The sequence below is a fragment of the Protopterus annectens genome, chromosome 8.part0 (assembly GCF_019279795.1).
Source record: "Protopterus annectens isolate FY-2018-M chromosome 8.part0, PAN1.0, whole genome shotgun sequence".
Classification (NCBI taxonomy): Eukaryota; Metazoa; Chordata; order Ceratodontiformes; family Protopteridae; genus Protopterus; species Protopterus annectens.
In genome coordinates, this window is record NC_056741.1 from 608,757,290 (window position 1) to 608,775,434 (window position 18,145).

The 18,145-nt window shown below is 45.3% G+C and overlaps 1 protein-coding gene across 3 annotated transcripts in view; it reads right to left on the reverse strand.

Moving 5' to 3' along the window:
* LOC122808944 (dynamin-1-like protein) overlaps positions 1–18,145 on the reverse strand; it is a 1,240,976-nt gene that overhangs the window by 459,540 nt on the left and 763,291 nt on the right. For all 3 annotated transcript variants that reach the window (XM_044080100.1, XM_044080098.1, XM_044080099.1), the window contains one exon: positions 1,581–1,736. In XM_044080100.1, coding sequence (XP_043936035.1) covers positions 1,581–1,736 — 156 coding nt within the window. The remainder of the gene's footprint in view (positions 1–1,580; positions 1,737–18,145) is intronic.

The window sequence follows — 18,145 nt, forward strand, 5'->3', positions numbered from 1 at the left end:
ATCTTAATTTTTATTTTAAATTATGTACCAATAAAAGCTGGACTTGTAAAACTAGAAAAAATCATAAGCAGTTTGACAGACAACAGTGTCTGACAGTCTAAAAAATGACAACTTAAAAAAAATCCTTCCAAATCTGTATTTCTTATTTCTCTATAACAAATGGGTATTAGGATTTTAAAAAATGTAATTATTATGAGGGAAGGAAAATGAAGAAGCAAATGTATATCTTATTATCCAAACAACTGTGGATTTCGTTTCTCTCTAAATTAAAATGTCAGGTGGTATATGCATATTTTATTGTATAGTACTGAGTTATTATAATTATAAAGGTACTTGACTTAATACTTAACAGGAAAAAGGATTCCAGATGTATGGCTCTGCATCTCTTTCTCTCCAGCAGGTGCTGACATCACAGCTGAAATCACCATCTTCCTTCCCAAGATAAGATGGCCGAGCTAGCACTGGTTGCTCATGCCCATCATCCCTCATTAGCACCTCAAGCCCTGTGCTGCTAGTCAGTTTCAAGTCATCAAGGACATGAACAAGATTTCATAACTGATTTGTCAGAACAATGCAAGGGAGATTTGAGAATTCTCCTTACCCCTGCATAGTAACTCCAGATGTGACTTTAATAACTCCCTCTATGAAAAATGAAAACCAACTAACTGAATGAACCTGGTTATTACAGACTGCATTTGAGGATTTGTTTTTCCATATATATATATATATATATATATATCTATGCATACATAGATATATACATAGATACAGTGGATATAAAAAGTGCACACACCCTTGTTAAAAGGTCAGGTTTTTGTGATATAAAAAAAAATGAGACCACAATAAATCATTTCAAAACTTTTCCCGCCTTTAATGTGACCTATAACCTGTACAATTCAATTGAAAAACAAAGAAATCTGTTAGGGGAAAAACTATAAAAAATAAAAAAAAAAGTACAATAAGCTGGTTGCATAACTGTGCACACCCTTAAACTAATACTTTGCTGAAGCACCTTTTGATTTAATTACAGCCTTTTTGTACCATTATGAACTGCTCCCTTGTGCATTCCTTTACAAAAATGAGTTCCAAAGAACTGCACAATACTCTAGCTGGAATACTGTAAATTGCATACAATGAAGGAAACAACTCAATGTACAATATCCTATCCTTCTCCTATTATTCCCCCTGTATTTGTTGAATGTTAGACATCCTCGTTTTTAATTTTCTCACATTTATTAAAAACTAATCATCATCTGTTTTTCTGGTCCTTACATAATGCAAGGATTTAATGCTATTTCCAAAGTCATTTGCAGATGTATCTGCGTTACCTCTTCTCCCTATTTTCAAAATGTACCTCCCTACTGCCATTCTGAGCTCATAATCCTATTTCAGCAATGGCCAGCATTCTGAAATTCAGAACCTTAGCCTTTGTTCCACTTACTGTCAATACTGAAGAAACATATTAAGACATGCTCTGTAAATAGATGCTGCATAGCCTGCCATCATATGACAAAATACTCATAACTAAGTATCCTACAGGACACATCTTTAAAAACACAATGCTGAGACATCATATATACCTGTGTGCTATATGTTGAGCAGTGCTGTATAATTCTCTGGAGCTCTTCATGTACCAGTTCTACGCAACGCAAACTTGGCTCCTCTAATCGTTTCATCTGTCGTTTCACCAGTAACTCAAAAGAAACTTCAGGGACAAACAAAGCTGGTCGTGGTCCCTGTAACAAAAAAAAGATTATGGCAATCATTAAGAATTCAAACAATGAATTTTAAGTTGGTATCATTCTTAAACAGTAGATGGAGGAGTCATAAGAGATAATAAGCTACAATAATGAAGTCCTGCAACAACAGACTGGTATCTCATTCAGAATGTCATTCTGCCTTGCATCCTTTACTTGCCAGCAGAGGCTCTGTTTCTCGAGTTTCTGAACAGGATAAAGATAGTAATGGAAAGTGAATGAAAACCTTCTGAGGATGCGTTCTCCAGATGGTAACTGCTGGGACTTCACTTCCTGCTATACTTACTTTGGCAGGACTTTTCTTTCTCTCTCATTCCTGTGCTTGTGATTATGCATGCCTATCACTGACACAACATGGTATCATCAGGCTGGAAAAGCATGCTCAGTCTCTACACTACTCAGTTCTCCCACAACCAGAGCAAGAGCAGCATCAAAAATCAGGAAACAAAACACAACATACAAGCACATGAAGTACTTGCATGACTTACGGAAAAGTCCAGCCACAGCCTCAAAATGGAAAGGCTGTAAAACAAAGGATGACAATGGATACTCATAACAGAAGGCCTTGTGGCAAACAAACTAAGCTATATTATCAAATTATGGAAACCTTCTACAGAGATTAAATAATGAGGACTCCCAAGCAGCAAAACTTAAACCTCCATGAAGGCTGAAGTAGAAGGAAGCTTTGCTAAAGGCAAGGGGTCTGAAGATAAGAGTCTTGAGTTACATATGAAAAATGAAAGGGAAAATTGTGAGAGACAATGAAGTGATCACTCAGCCTGACAACACAGTGAAATGTACTTAAAAGAAAAATATTACGCAAACCACAAAAAGCAAAGACAAATGTCTTAAGTACTTGAAGTACTATAGGATGCCCGCACTCTGTTGCATCAAGTCAAATTAAAACCTCAGGTTCCATGGTACCAGACTATAGAACATAGGTTTTCTATGCAGAATCAAAGAAAACTGATCTAAACATTTATCACTCTTGATAAAGTGTTAACATGAAGAATAAGAAGTTATGTACCTACCATAACGTTCCATGATAGTTGTCTTCATCTCACCTTCTTTCTTGCTGGATGGGTTTGGAGCCGATCCTCGGCTCCGACTCTGCCTTTTACTAAAGCTCGAGAGCTATTTACTGGCTCAAGGCCTCCCCTTATCCCACAATGCTAGGCGTCAGATATCCAGATCTCATTTGGTAGAGCTAACACCATGGAAAAAAAACACCTGTTTCCACCACAAGGTTTACCTACAGTGCTACAAACAGAGGAGGACGTAACCTAAAAAAAAGTCAACCATAGGAAGAAGAACTCAAAAGGGATTCTTCTCGGTCCTAACCAGGCTAGGGGGATGGAGGGTGGGACGCAAGAAAGAAGGCGAGATGAAGACAACTAACATGGAACGTTATGGTAGGTACATAACTTCTTAATGTTAAGTTGTCTATCTCGCCTTCATTCTTGCTGGATGGGACAGCGTCCCTAGCACCTTAGCCCTGGGTGGCTCATCGAAACAGACTCTTGAGCACAGGGGAACCAAAATCAGCTCGACTCCTGGAGACCATATCCAACTTGTAATGCGAAATGAAGGTATGAGGAGTGGCCCATGTGGCTGCAGCACAAATAGATTCCATTGGAAGTCTAGCCTGAAAAGCTACCGACGTAGCCAATGCTCTGGTGGAATGAGCTTTTGGTTTTGTAGGGAGTTCTTTATGTCTCAGTTGGTAGATCAAGGTAATAATAGAGGCCAGCCACCTGGACAAGGTTACCTTAGAAACTGGCAGGCCCTGCTTGCCCTCAGCATAGGACAGGAAGAGTTGATCTGATTTTCTTGTCTGTTTGGTCCTATCCAAATAAAAACGTAATTGCCTGTGAACGTCCAAACAGTGTAACTTTTGTTCAGCTCTGTTTGAATAATTAGGAAAAAAGACAGGAAGATCAATAGCCTGATTGAGATTTGTCTCTGAGGGCATTTTGGGTAAAAAGGAAGGATTAGTCCTGAGTGAAACTCTATCTTTGTGAAAAATAAGATAAAGAGGACGAATACAAAGGTCTTGAAGTTCCGATACTCTTCTGGCTGAGGTGATGGCTACTAAGAAGAGAGTCTTCCAGGAGAGTAACTTTAAGGAACAAGAAGCCGCAGGTTCAAAAGGAGGGAGAATCAATGAAGTTAATATCAAGTTCAAATCCCACGGAGGGGGGGGGGATCTTTAACCGGGGGTCTAAGTAAAATAGTCCCCTTAAGAAAGGCCTTACAAAGTTTGTGGGACATGATACTGGACTCTGATAGGCCAACGTGAAAATTTGCCATAGCAGCCAATTGGACCCTAATGGTGGCAGATGATGAACCTGCTCGAAAAAGTTCCACCAAAAAATCTAAAACATTATGGACAGGGGCTGTAAAGGGGTCTATCTTTCTAGCCTCTGCCCAGAAAGAAAAACGTTTCCACTTACTAGCATAAGTCTTCCTAATAGAAGATTTGTGCGAAGAAAGTATGATTTCACGCACTGGCTGAGAAATATGTGGAAGCTTGGCTAAGGTTGGAAGTGGAGCAACCAAGCTGTGAGGTTGAGAGAGTGAAGGGATTGGTGCAGCCCGCCCGACTGATGGATCAAGAGATCTGGCACTGGGTCCAGATTCCAAGGCTGCTCCAGCAGGTGACGATGCAGGAATGGGAACCAAATTTGTCGAGGCCAGTAAGGAGCAATGAGGATCATCCTGGATCCCAAAGCGGTCACTTTCTGAATCAGTTTTGGAATCAAGGGAAAAGGAGGGAATGCATAGAGAAGACCCCGGGGCCAATCGTGAACTAGAGTGTCTCTGGGGGAATGGCCTGGGAGGGGGAAGAGAGTGAAGATGTCGCTGCACTTGCTATTGAGAGGGGTTGCAAAAAGGTCGCAGCAAGGTTGACCCCATCTGCGGAAAATTTTGTCCGCTACTAACTGATTGAGAGACCACTCGTGAGGCATAAGGATTGCTCTGCTTAGCCTGTCCGCTATGACGTTGGACTTCCCGGGGATATGCGTTGCTATCAGAAACCGTTGAGAGGAGATCGCCCACTGCCCGAGTGCTTCTCGACATAAGGGATAGGACCTGGTTCCGCCCTGCTTGTTGATGTACCACACTACCGACATATTGTCCGTCTGAACTGTAATAGTCCCGGTAGGTAGAGAGTCCTGAAGAGCTTGCAACGCTAAAAGTACCGCTCTCATCTCCAAGACGTTTATGTGCAGATGGTACTCTAGGGGTTGCCAAGTGCCCTGGACAGTCTTGCCCTGAAAATGCCCCCACCCGATCAGGGAGGCATCCGTTGTCACCATGGCAACCGGAGGAGGAAGGACAAACGGTCTGCCCTGAGAAACTTGAGAGGAGACCATCCACCAAGAAAGGTGGTCTTTGCATGAGTGGGTGATTATTATGTTGTGAGACATCAGAAGCTGTTGAAAGGACCATTGGGTAAAAAGCATCCATTGAAGGATCCACATGTGAAAACGAGCCAGGGGAAGTAATGTGATTGCTGCTGCCATGAGACCCAAGGTTTTCAGTACAAATCTGGCCTGAATTCTCTTGCACTGTAGTAACATTTGAACAGGTCAGCGAATGTCTAATACTCCTTCTAATGGAAGTTTTGCCGACAGTTCTTTTGTATTTAATATGGCGCCTATAAAGGTTATAGATTGACAAGGCGACAACGCAGACTTTTCGAAGTTTATAGAGATACCTAGCTCGGAGCAAGTTTGGATGGTATAATCCCTGGCTCGGATTAGCTGATGCCTGGTGGAAGCAGTTAGGAGCCAGTCGTCTAGATATGGAAACACCTGGAATCCTCGCTGTCTCAGGTGAGCCGTAACCACTGCCATGCATTTGGTGAACACCCTGGGGGCTGTGGTAAAACCAAAGGGCAGGGCTCTGAATTGATAGTGACTGGCTCCCAGCCAGAAGCGGAGAAACCTCCAGGAGCATCTGTTCATTCTGATATGGTAGTATGCATCCTGAAGGTCTATGCAGCACATCCAAATGCCCGGACCCAAAAAGGGTAGAATGGACTGAAGCGTGACCATCCGGAACTTCGTTCTTTGAACAGATTTATTTAACCTGCTGAGATCAAAAATGGGTCTCCAGTCCCCTGTTTTCTTTGGTACCAAAAAGAACTTGGAGTAAATCCCGGATCCTTGCTGGTCTGCTGGGACTGGCTGGATGGCTCTTTTTTCTAGCAGTTTTGAAATTTCTAGTACTGCTTGTTCCCTTAGACCGGGTGGAACATCTGGAAGGGACCTGTTTGTTTGCACGGGGGTGTGGACAAAGGGGATTTTGTAACCCTCGGATATGATAGACTGTACCCATTTGTCTTGTGTGAGGAGTCGCCAGGCTTCTGGGTACAGTGACAATCTTCCCCCGACTGCCTCCGAGGGTGGACAGTCAAGGCAGCCCCTCAGGGGTGCTGAAAGGGTTTGTCAGAGAAAGATTCCCTGCTACCTTGATTTTGCGGACCCCCTCGGGCGGCGTCTATTGTTGTTCCTTCCTCTGCCCCTGGAGGGAAACTCGCCACGTGTGTCAGGCACGACTCCTTGGGGTTTGCGAAACAACATTTTTCCACTCTTCTGACCTTTAGGGTATGGTCTAGAGGAAGTAGAAAAATGGACTCCAACGGTAGAGAGAGTCTTGCCTTCCTGCTCACACCTGGTAAGGGTATCCTTCACCTGTGGTCGAACAAAGCCGAACAGTCGAAGGGGGTATTGGTGAAGGATGCCTTAAAGGGGTCAGCAAAGTTACATAACCGCATCCAGGCATGTCTTCTCAAAGCCACGCCTGTGCCTGCGGCTCTACTCGCCCCATCGGCTGCATAAGAAATGAGCCGCATGGAGGAGTTGACTATAGAATTAAGGGTCGCCAGCTGGGAGTTAATCTTTTCCTGAGACCCCACAGCAGATGGATCCTGAAGGGTATCACCCAGTTCCTTAAGGAGATCTCTTTGAAGGCGGGTGAAATGGCACAGATAGTTCAGCGACCGCATGGAAAAGGTCGCTGAAGAAAACATCCGCTTCCTGTACCTGTCCATTGTCCTATATTCTTTATTAGGTGGATGGACAGGCACTGAAGGGTCAGCCAACTCCTCCTTAGTGGCTACTGCAACCACCATGGCATCAACAGGGACACCCTTTGTAAGAAACTGTTTGTCGGACGGGGCTGTAATGAATTTTGTGGGCCTGCGGGGAGTTGATTCCACTGTGTCCGGGGCTGTCCAGGCCTTCCGAGCCACTACTTCCATGAGCAGGTCGAAAGGCGGAGACACCCAGGAGGTGGAAGGGCGAGAACCAAACATGTCCAGATACACCTACTCGTCCTCGGAAGGGTTAAGGGCAGTCCAGTTCCCCCTCTGCCTAAGGATCTCAAGGATGTCTGAGAAGGAGACATCCTCAGAGGGGGACGTTGGGGACCCTTCCGAATCCTCCAAGTCGGTGTCAGAGGTGACTGACTCGGGGGGAGTCAACATGCTTCCTCTTACATTTTCTCTTCCGAGGGGGCTCCTCTGAGTGATCAGGGGAGGCCTCGGAAGAGGAAGATACACCCAATGGGGCTACCTGGAGCGCCTGTTCTCCATGCTTGGGGTCAGGAGGGTGGACAGAGACCGACGCAGGCACCATGGGGGGAGGAGCCGAAGGGGTCGATCGCGGAGCCGACACCAGAGTCAGCACGCTCCTCATGACCTCAAAGGCGCCCCTATTAGGCAGAGAAGAGGGTCCCCACTCAGAAGAGACGTGAACCCCTTCCGGCACAGAGAGGGATGGCTCTGAGGCCGATGTCGGGGCCAAGCTCACCTGTGCCAAGGCCCCGAGAGGGAGAACGGAGTCGGACAAGGGTCCGATGCCACTCACCCCCTCAGAGCCGACGAGGGAGTCTCGGCGCCTGGATCCCTCCAAGGACGGAACCAATGAAGAGATCGGAGCCGACGAGGGAGCCAAAAGGTGTGGTATCGGCTCAGACGTTCCGACGATTCGAGCCCCAACAAGCTCCGGCTCCGAACACGGTGGTAGAGTTGGAGGAGGAACTGTTGAAGAAACAGGGATAGCCACAGTCTGTTGAGAAGGGCTAGTCAACATTTTGGCCAGTGCCTACGACTTTAGGAGCCTACTAACCACCCTCTCTAAGTCATGATCCGATAGCTAGGAGGACCGAGAGGAATGGGATCTATGGCTCCGCTCCGACTGTAGTAATGGGGACCTGGGAGCCGAGTGAACGGACTCTAAAGAGGGGGACCTCGAATGCTTTCGGCTCAGAGAAGGCTCCGATAGCAAAGTCGGAGCAGAGTGAGGTCTTGAAGTGTCGGTTCCGGCTGGAACTGACGAGGAGGCAGAAGCTCCGCTCGGCGTCGGCTCCAAACAGGGAGCCGACGGTTTGGCGGGCTTTAAGGATTTCCCTGACAAAGGTTTGGCCGGGGATCCTTCTGGCTTTAACAAGCCCCTCAAAATGAGCTTATTCCTACGCTCCTGCAGGACTCTCGGACTGAAGACATGACAGACCGAACAAGAGTCTTGCAGGTGTAGGGGGCCCAAGCAATAAACACAAGAAGAGTGGCCGTCTGTCAGAGACATCTTCTGACAGCATGAGTCACACTTCTTGAAACCTGAAACCTTGGCATCTTTAGCCATGATAAAAGAGATACCATGTTAAGTTTAACTAGTGCTTAAAACACTATACACAGACACACACGCACTAGAACTAACAGTAACAATACCACTATAACTACAACAGTTATCACTAACAAAAACTTAACATCAAAAATTATCCAAATATATATATATATATATATATATATATATATATATATATATATATATGTATACAATACAATATAAACTATAAAGAGACAGGCCTAACACTATCCTAAAGGGTGGGGAGGGGGGGAAAGGGAAGAAAACTCTGTAATAACAGAAAAGGAGATCCTAAGTGGGGTCTAAAGGGGCTACACGATCTAATAAAACTAATAGAGAAGAATATCTAAATATAACAACACTGACAGTAAAACAGCTGTAAAAGAATTATACAACCTGAAGCCGGTAAAAAATGCAACCTCGTAGCTGAAGCAGCAAACGAGATCCGGGTATCTGACGCCTAGCATTGTGGGATAAGGGGAGGCCTCGAGCCGGTAAATAGCTCTCGAGCTTTAGTAAAAGGCCGAGTCGGAGCCGAGGATCGGCTCCGAACCCATCCAGCCAGAATGAAGGCAAGATAGACAACTTAACATCATACGTTACACACCTGACCTAAGCAACAGCCTGCAGCAGTTCCAATTCACATAGGTGGGGGCTCACATCAGACTCAAACAATTTTAGATCCATCAGCCTGACAAATGTTCTATGCAAACTTATGGCAAAAGTCACACTGAAGTTTAAAAAGAATAACACAGGAGACCTACTTCTTAGACATAGAATACTATAGGTTTGTTAAAGGGAAAACCTGTAAAACTATCTGAATAAGTAACAAGAGCATTTCAAGATGTACTGACTGCATGCTGCTGACTTACTTTCCTAATGCATTAATCATTATTTGACATAAAAAAACATCTGACAAATCAAACGATTTTATTGTCACCTGATATCTAGTTCTATGGGTACGACACAGATAAAGCAACAGGCCACCACAAATCAGGGCCAGATTTTACTTGCATGTCTTGAAAGGGGTTACTAACAGTGCCCACATGGTTCTATCCTTGGCTACTTCTTTTTGGAATACTCCTATAAGATATAAACATTGGTGATGGACTCTAGATGACTACATACTCCAGTGATTGCAAAATGGGTAACAAATACTTCAATAAAAGATGCTGATGTTCACTTAGCTGGTTTACAAAAGACACACAGCTGATGCAGTAGAAATGTCTTCGCTGTTAATATTAGTGAACGCAGTACCACATGACTCAAGAAAAAATATAATTGAAAATACATGGCTAAATCTTGAAAAGCACACAACCATTAAAAGCACAATGAAACTACTAGAAAAAAAATATAAACACTGACTAGCGTGCATCTGCCAAAGTCAGATAAAAAGAAGTTATGTCTTACCATAACGTTCTATCTGTATTGTTGATCCTCATTCAGTCATTACGCATGGGTATTGGTTCCAACCTAGGAACCGAGCCGGCCATTTTCCAAGCTCGCGTTAGCTTCAAACTTTCGAGCTAAACTCTTAACCACAATCCCCCTCTCCATTACCTCAGATTGAGTTTGCAAGTCAAAGAAGGTAGAGGATACCTCTGGTCAAATAACCTAAGAGAACCGGATGGCGAGATCCACTAGGAACCACAGGAGGGGGAAGGAGGGAGAGTCGTAATGACTGAACGAGGATCAGCAATACAGATGGAACTTTATGGTAAGACATAACTTCTTTATCTGATATTGTTAATCCTCGTTCATTCCTTACGCATGGGACAGAGTCCCCAGCTACCTCTATTCCTGGGAGGTTCTCATGGAAGGACATTCCTGAGCACCATAGAACCGAAAGATACTCTTCCCCTGGAGGCCAAATCCAATTTGTAATGATTGATGAAGGTATGAGGCGTAGCCCAATTTGCAGCTGCACAGATGTCATGTAAAGAAGCTCTGGCATGGAAGGCAGCAGAAGTTGCCACCGACCTTGCTGAATGAGCTTTCATGGTAGTAGGGAACGAGATATTACGTTGTATATAAATTAAGGTCACACAGTCCTTCAACCATCTATCTAATGTGACCTTAGCAATGGCAGATCCTAAACTAGGTCCAGAAAAGGCCAAAAATAATTAGTCAGATTTACGAAAGAGTTTAGTCCTGTTTAAGTAAAAACGGATTTGCCTGTGGATATCTAGGGTATGTAGGTAATACTCTCCTCTGTTTGAATGATTGGGAAAGAAAACTGGCAATTCAATGGCTTGATTAATGGACATTTCAGAGATCACTTTAGGCAGAAATGACGGATTAGTTCTCAGAGACACTATCTCTATGAAAAATCAAGTATGGACTCTTGATACATAAAGCTTGAAGCTCAGAAATACGTCTGGCAGAAGTAATGGCGACCAAAAACAAGGTTTTCCATGACAAATACTTGAGGTCGCAAGAAGAGGCTGGTTCGAAAGGTGACATTGTCAGAGCTTGTATAACTAATGATAAATCCCATGGTTGAATAGGTTCTCTAAAAGGTGGCTTCAGATGATTCACACCTTTTATGAAGGTCTTGCACAATTTATGGGACATGAGAGGAATCTTGGACACCCTCATGAAAATTAGAAATTGCAGCCAAATGAACTCTAATGGTAGAGGCCGATAGACCCGATTGAAAAAGGTCGGCCAGATAGTCTAGTATTATCGACACTGGTGCTGAAAAGGGGTCTACTTGTTTATCTTTCAGCCAACAGGTAAATCTTTCCACTTGCTCAGATAAGTAATTCTAGTGGAAGACTTATGAGAAGCAATGAGAATATCACGTACTGGTAAAGAAAGATCATTCTGCCTGGCAATCAAGGGAATTGGAGTAGCCAAGCCGTGAACTTCAAGCTATTCAAGTTGTGATGAATCATGTTCTGTGGATGTGAGATCAACTCCGGGATTGGATGGAGAATCCAAGGTCGATCTAGTAGGTGAGGCCAAAGGAAGGGGAACCAAATCTGTCGAGGCCAACATGATGCTATGAGGATCACCTTGCTCTTCAACTGACGGGCTTTGTTCATAAACTGGGGAATGAGGGGAAAGGGTGGAAATGTGTAAAGACGACCCGAGGGTCAATCGTGGACTAGAGCATCCCTGGGTGACTGTCTCGGAGGGGGAATCAGGGCGAAGTAGTTGCTGCATTTGTAGTTGGTCGGGGATGCAAAGAGGTCGCAGCAAGGACGGCCCCAGCGGTGGAAGATCTCCGCCGCTATCAAGGGATTCAGGGACCTCTTGTGAGGTTGAAGAATGCACCTGCTGAGTCTGTCTGCTATCACGTTGGAACTCCCGGGAATGTGCGTTGCTAGAAGAAAATGGTTGGTAGCCATCGCCCATTGCCATATCTTCATGGCCTCTCGACAAAGGGGGTAAGATTTGGTTCCACCTTGCTTGTTGATGTACCAGACCACCGCCATGTTGTCTGATTGAATCGCAACTGTCCCAGACGGCAGCAGGGGATGGAATGCTTGCAACGCCAGAAGCACAGCCCTCAGCTCTAGAACATTTATATGCAGATGGGCCTCCAGTTCGGACCAAGTGCCTTGGACTGTCTGTCCTGGACATAGTCCCCCACACCCCATCAGGGAGGCGTCCGTGGTTATTGTGGCCTAGGGTTGCTGGGGGGGAGAAGGGGCGAGACCATTGTGAGAGATTGTGTGTCATCCACCAATTTAAATCCTGTTTGCACCTGTGGGTTACTCGAATCATGGCTGAAAGAGGATGCTGAAAAGGGTACCATTGGGTGATGATGGAGGCTGCCATGGAACCCAACAGCTGTAGAACAGAATGAGCCGTGGATTTTTCCCTTGAAAGGATTGGAATAAGTTGTTGCTATATCCTTAGAATTCTGTGCTCTGGAATAGCAGCTCTGCAGTTTTTTTGTGTCTAAGATAACCCCTATGAATTCTGTCGACTGAGATGGGGTGAGATTGGACTTTTGCCAGTTTATGGTTATGCCTAGCCTTTGAGCAGCGAGGAGACAGTATGCCAGGGCTTTTTCCGGTAGATGTCTGGTGGGGGCAGAAATGAGCCAGTCGTCTAGGTATGGAAACACCTGGAATCCTTGAAGTCGCAAGCGAGCTGTGACAACTGCCATGCACTTTGTGAACACTCCGGGGTCTGTAGAGAGTCCGAAGGGCAGTACACTGAACAGGTAGTGACTGGCTCCCGCACGAAGTGCAGAAATCTTCTTGATGGCCTGTCCAACTTTATGTGGTAGTACGCATCTTGAAGATCTATCGAGCACATCAAATCATCTTTTTCCAAAAGCGGGAGGATAGACTGTATTGTGACCACCCGGAATTTTTGTACTCTCACAAACTTGTTCAATACACTGAGATCCAAAATTGGTCTCCAGTCCCCGGTTTTCTTTGGCAACAAAAATTGTCTTGAGTAGAATCCGGGTCCTATCTGGTCTGGAGAGACTATTTGGATGACTCTCTTTCTTAGCAGCTTTTCTATCTCTAGTGCTGCTTCTTCCCTTTGACTGGGTGGAACATTGGGAAGGTTTTTTGAAGGGGCAGGACAAAGATCGAAGGGGATATGATAACCTCTGGTTATAATCCTTTGTACCCAAGAATCAGTGGTGATGGTTAGCCAGGCAGAAGGGTACAAGGAGAAACGTCCCCCAACCACCTCCAGAGGAAAAGAGTTGTGTCGCTCTTCAGGAGCGCTGATAGGATTGACCAGGGAAAGAATCCCTGGAACCCTGGTTACGCAGACCCCCTCTGCCCCGAAAGGAGCATCTTCCCTATGAGTTTCCCCCTCTGCCTCTGGGGGAGAACTCGGCCTGTGTGTCACAGAAAGGACCCTGAGATTTCTTGAACCATATCTTCCCACTCTCTTGGTTTCGGGAGAAAGCAAGTTGAGGGGAAGAATAATGAACACCTACGGCAGAAAGGGTCTTACCATTCTGTTCACATCTGGCCAGTGTGCTTTTAACTTTGGGCCCAAACAACGAGGAGGCCTCAATGGGAGCATTAAGAAAGGAAGCCTTAAAGGGTTCTGCGAAATTGCACAAGCACATCCAGGCGTGTCGTCTCAAGACCACAGCTGAACCCGCTGCTCCTTCTGATGCATGAGATATCAGTCGCATAGAGGAGTTAGATACAGATTCAATGGTGGCCAGCTGAGAGGCCACTTTGTCATGGACCTAATCAGACACAGCACCAGCCAAGGTTTCAGAGAGCTCAGAAATCAGATCCCTTTGAAGCCTGGTAAAATGTGCCATATAATTCAGGGACCTCATAGCAAAGGTCGCTGAAGCAAAGTGCGCTTCCCTATTCTGTCCAGGGCCCGGGACTCTCTGTTAGGCGGATGGACAGTCTGGCTTTCTTCTTCTGCCAGATCCTTTTTTGTTGCGGCCGCCACCACCAAAGCATCCACAGGAAGACCTTTGGACCAATGGGGATCCAAAGCAGGAGGGGACAAAATCTTATCTGGCCTCTGGAGAATAGCTTCGACAGTATCAGGAGCCTTCCAAGCATGCTGCATGATGAGCCGGACAAGTTCATTGACAGGTGGAGTAACCCAGGAAGTAGGGAGCCGGGCGCGAAAGGCCTGCAGGAACACAGATTCCTCAGAGGTCGAATTAGAGGACTGCCAGTCACCTCTCTGTTTCAGGATTTCGAGGATATCACCACAGGATACCTCAGAGAGTGACCGAGGGGATCCTTCCCCCTCATCGAAATCTGTGTCTTTGGTGAGGGACTTCTCTGTGGAGTCCATGTGCTTCCTCTTACACAAACTTTTCTGGTGGACCTCTTCAGCGGGAGAAGCTGGAGAAGACAGTGAAAAAGGGGATTCCTGTGGGAATATGTCCTGAGGCCCTTGCACCCGGTGTCCGCTAGGTGCGACTTGTGAAACCAGTGTACCAGAAAAGGGCGGAGGTACAGACAGTCCAGTATTGCCAGCAGCAGTGAAAGCCTTCTCCATCAGTTGGAAGGCTGGTCCACCCGAAGAGGAGTGCATGTCTAGGACAGGGGTCACCCCTTCCCTAAGAGGCTCAGCCTGCCAACCTGGAGTCCCTGGATGGCTGTGGAGCAGCAAACTATGCGTGTCACAACTGTCATCCTGGGTCGTAGCAAAACTTCCCTGCCACGAAGGCAACTGCGGTTCCTTAGTGAGATCCATAAAGGGGACCGCAGAAGGGGAAGACTGTGCTATATCCATGGACTTCAAAGGCAATGAAGGAGGAGAATAAGACAGGTGATCACCTCCCAAGGAAGGATAGTTCCTGAGGGGTGGAATACCTCTGGTCAAGAGCACCTGATCGACAAGACGCAACACATCATGTTCGGAAAGGCTTCTAGTGGACCTCACGGAGACTGAGGGAGAAACAGGCCTGTCCAAAGAAGAGGCAAACTCAGTGCCCATCTCATCTGTCCGCACAGAGGACAATGATGCCGAGAGAGACTGGACTACTGTTGTCAGCATCGAATAAGTCATCGGTGCCGAGATCATGGTCTGCACCAACACAGGGATCGGTGCCGAAGTGGTTGTCGGTGCCAAAGCTGGAACCGACAAAACTGGAGTCAACAATAAAGGCGTCAGTTCCGAGGAAGATCTCGGAGCCGACGCGGTCAAGGTCTGCGCCGACTGAACGGTCGGTGCCGATACAGTGGTAATAGTCTGAACCGAGGAGCCCCTCGGTGCCGATATAAAGAAGGCTGCAGGAGAAGACGGAGCCGAGATCACTAATGGAGCCGAAGGCCTCAGTGCCGAAGGTCTAGGCACTGAAAGCACTGGGACTGACTGAGTGAGCTCCAGAGCTGAAACCTTAGCCTTTTTAGGTTTTGGTTGGCGGGAGTCCCCAGCCAGGGATGAAGGCAAAGATTTAGCCTTAGTAGGAACATCCAAGATTTTCTTATGGGCTCTAGGAGGGGTTGAGGCCTCCGACCCAGAAATAGCCTCCGAAAAGGGAGATTTAAGAAGTCCCTTCAGTAACAGCTTGTTTTTCCTTTCCAACAAGGTTCTATTTGAAAAGTTCTCACAAATAGTACAGGGTGGGTCAACAGACAAATGGGAAGCTCCCATATAATAAACACACAAAGAGTGTGCATCAGAAGTAGGTAGTTTGTGTCCACAATCAGAACACCGCTTAAACCCTGGACTACCTTTCTTATCTGCCATGACAGCAAATTAATTAATAGAAAAGGTACCAGCAATGGTACAAGAGAGTACCCAAAGGTATGAGAAAAAAGGGGAAGGATTACCAACGATGGTAGAGAGAGAATACCTTGCGGTAAAAGTGGAAAAGAAAGAAGCAGAAAAACCTGAAAAAATTATGTATGCTAGATGTGATAGGGTAAGAGACAATGAAAAATAAAATTTTCTGACAGAAAAGTAATCTGAAAAACTATTAAACAACAAATGACTGTAATTAGCTCAACAGAAGTAGCTTGACACGACCGAATGGCAACGCGGCAAACTAAATCTGAGGTAATGGGGAGAGGGTGATTGTGGGTAAGAGTTTAGCTCGAGAGTTTGAAGCTGACGCGAGCTTGGAAAATGGCCGGCCCATGCGTAAGGAATGAAAGAAAATTAACAATATCAGATCAATATTTTTTAGTCCATCCAATTCTAAAGGGTAAGTATGGGCACTCCAGAGGCAGGGAGATCACTCTACCACTTCATCCATCACTGATTTGAGATCCATTACTCAGTATAAAACTACATTCTATAGCATTCAAACAAGCTACCTGAAACACCATGAAAATGTACAAAGATTCCATAATGTACAAAGATTTATAAACCAGTCCCTGACCCTCCCGTAAGACCCACTGTGGCACCCACAGGGTCGAAAACAGAACCTCTGGCCAAATTTGTTGACTACAAACTCAAATAATTTTTTGAGGACAAAGACTTACTCAAAGACTCCTAGCATTTCCTGGAGACCTTTACTGGAATTACATTTTCAAAAAATGTTTTGTTTGTCACTATTGACATTAAAGATTTATTTTCTGTAATCCCTCAAGAGGAGGGGTTGGATCAAGCAATGGTTTGAGGTACCAACCTCAGTACGACAGAAACTAGACTGATACTACAATTTATGGAGTTAGTGATGACGTATAATTAAGTTTACTATGATGGTGATTATTACAAACAACACAGAGGTGTGACTATGAGGGCAACTTCAGCTCCTGTTTTTGCTAACATGGTCCTATGGTTTTGGGAAATGTCCATGGGTTGGAATTCACCCCTTTCTTTCAAACTGAAAGTCTATTTGAGATACCTGAATGATATTTTTACTGTGTGGAAAGTTGACTTGGAAGAATTAAAATCATTCATGGATTACTTAAATCACTCTACTGGATGTCTTAGAATTTACCCATCAATATGACAAACAGACCATAGACTTTCTTGACATCACATTATATAAGAACTCTGAGGACCACAGGTACAAATCCAACATATTTAAAAAAAACACCTTCTCAAATGCATATCTGCATTTTGACAGTCAACACCTCATCTGGCAAAAACAGAACTTAGTGAGGGGACAATTAAATAGACTCAGCAGACTGGTTTCTGATGACACACAAATAGAAGTCAACATATTGTGTGATATGATCAGAAATAAGAAGTTATGTACTCACCATAACGTTCCATCTGAGTAGGTATCTTCATTTGTCTGCAACCTTTGGGATACGGATCCGATCTCGGATCCGAGCCGGCAACTTTTACCACAGCATAGATCCGAGCTCCTACCTCCTCCCTTTACCCATAATCCCCTGCCAACCCTGACTGACCTCAGATCAAGTTTGCCCGATATAAGCATTGTTATTGTGCCCCGGAAGGGGCTTATCCAAGACAGATCCTATAGGTCAGGGGGAAGGGGGGGGATGGTTGCAGACAAATGAGGATACCTACTCAGATGGAACGTTATGGTGAGTACATAACTTCTTAATCTAAAGTAGGAACTTCATTTGTCAGCAACCTTTGGGACAGAGTCCCCAGCTACCTGAATCCTGGGTGGCCTTTATGGAAGAACATTCGAGCACTGCAGAGCCAAAGGATGCCCTACCTCTGGAGACAACATCCAGTTTGTAATGGCTGATAAAGGTATGAGATGAGGCCCAAGTGGCTGCGGAACAAATATCATCTAAGGGAACCCTAGATTTAAAAGCCCGAAGTAGCGGCGGCCCTAGTAGAATGAGCTCGGACTCCCGAGGTGCAGGCCTTCGAACTCTGATACGCTAAGAGGATACAACTAGCTATCCACCGTGATAGTGTAACTTTAGAAATTGACTTGCCTAAACTTGTTTTGGCAAAGGAGACAAACAACTGGTCAAATTGCCTATGACCAGCAGTTCGATGAATATAAAAATGTAATTGTCTGTGCACATCCAAGGAATGCAGTTTGTACTCTCCTTTGTTCTGGTAATTGGGAAAGAACACGGGAAGATTAATAGATTGATTAATATTAGATTCCGAAGATACCTTAGGCAGAAAGGATGTATTGATCCTGAGGTAAACTGTATCTGGATGAAAGGCTAAATACGGCGGTTTAACACATAGAGCCTGAAGTTCAGAGACCCTTTTAGCTGAAGTAATGGCCACCAAGAAGGCCGTCTTCCAAGAGAGGTATTTAAGATCAACTGTAGCCGCCGGCTCGAAAGGGGGGCTAGTCAAGGCTTGGAGAACCAAAGACAAATCCCATGGGGGTACTACCTCCCTGACCGGAGGTCTGAGAAGGAAGGTACCCTTGAGGAA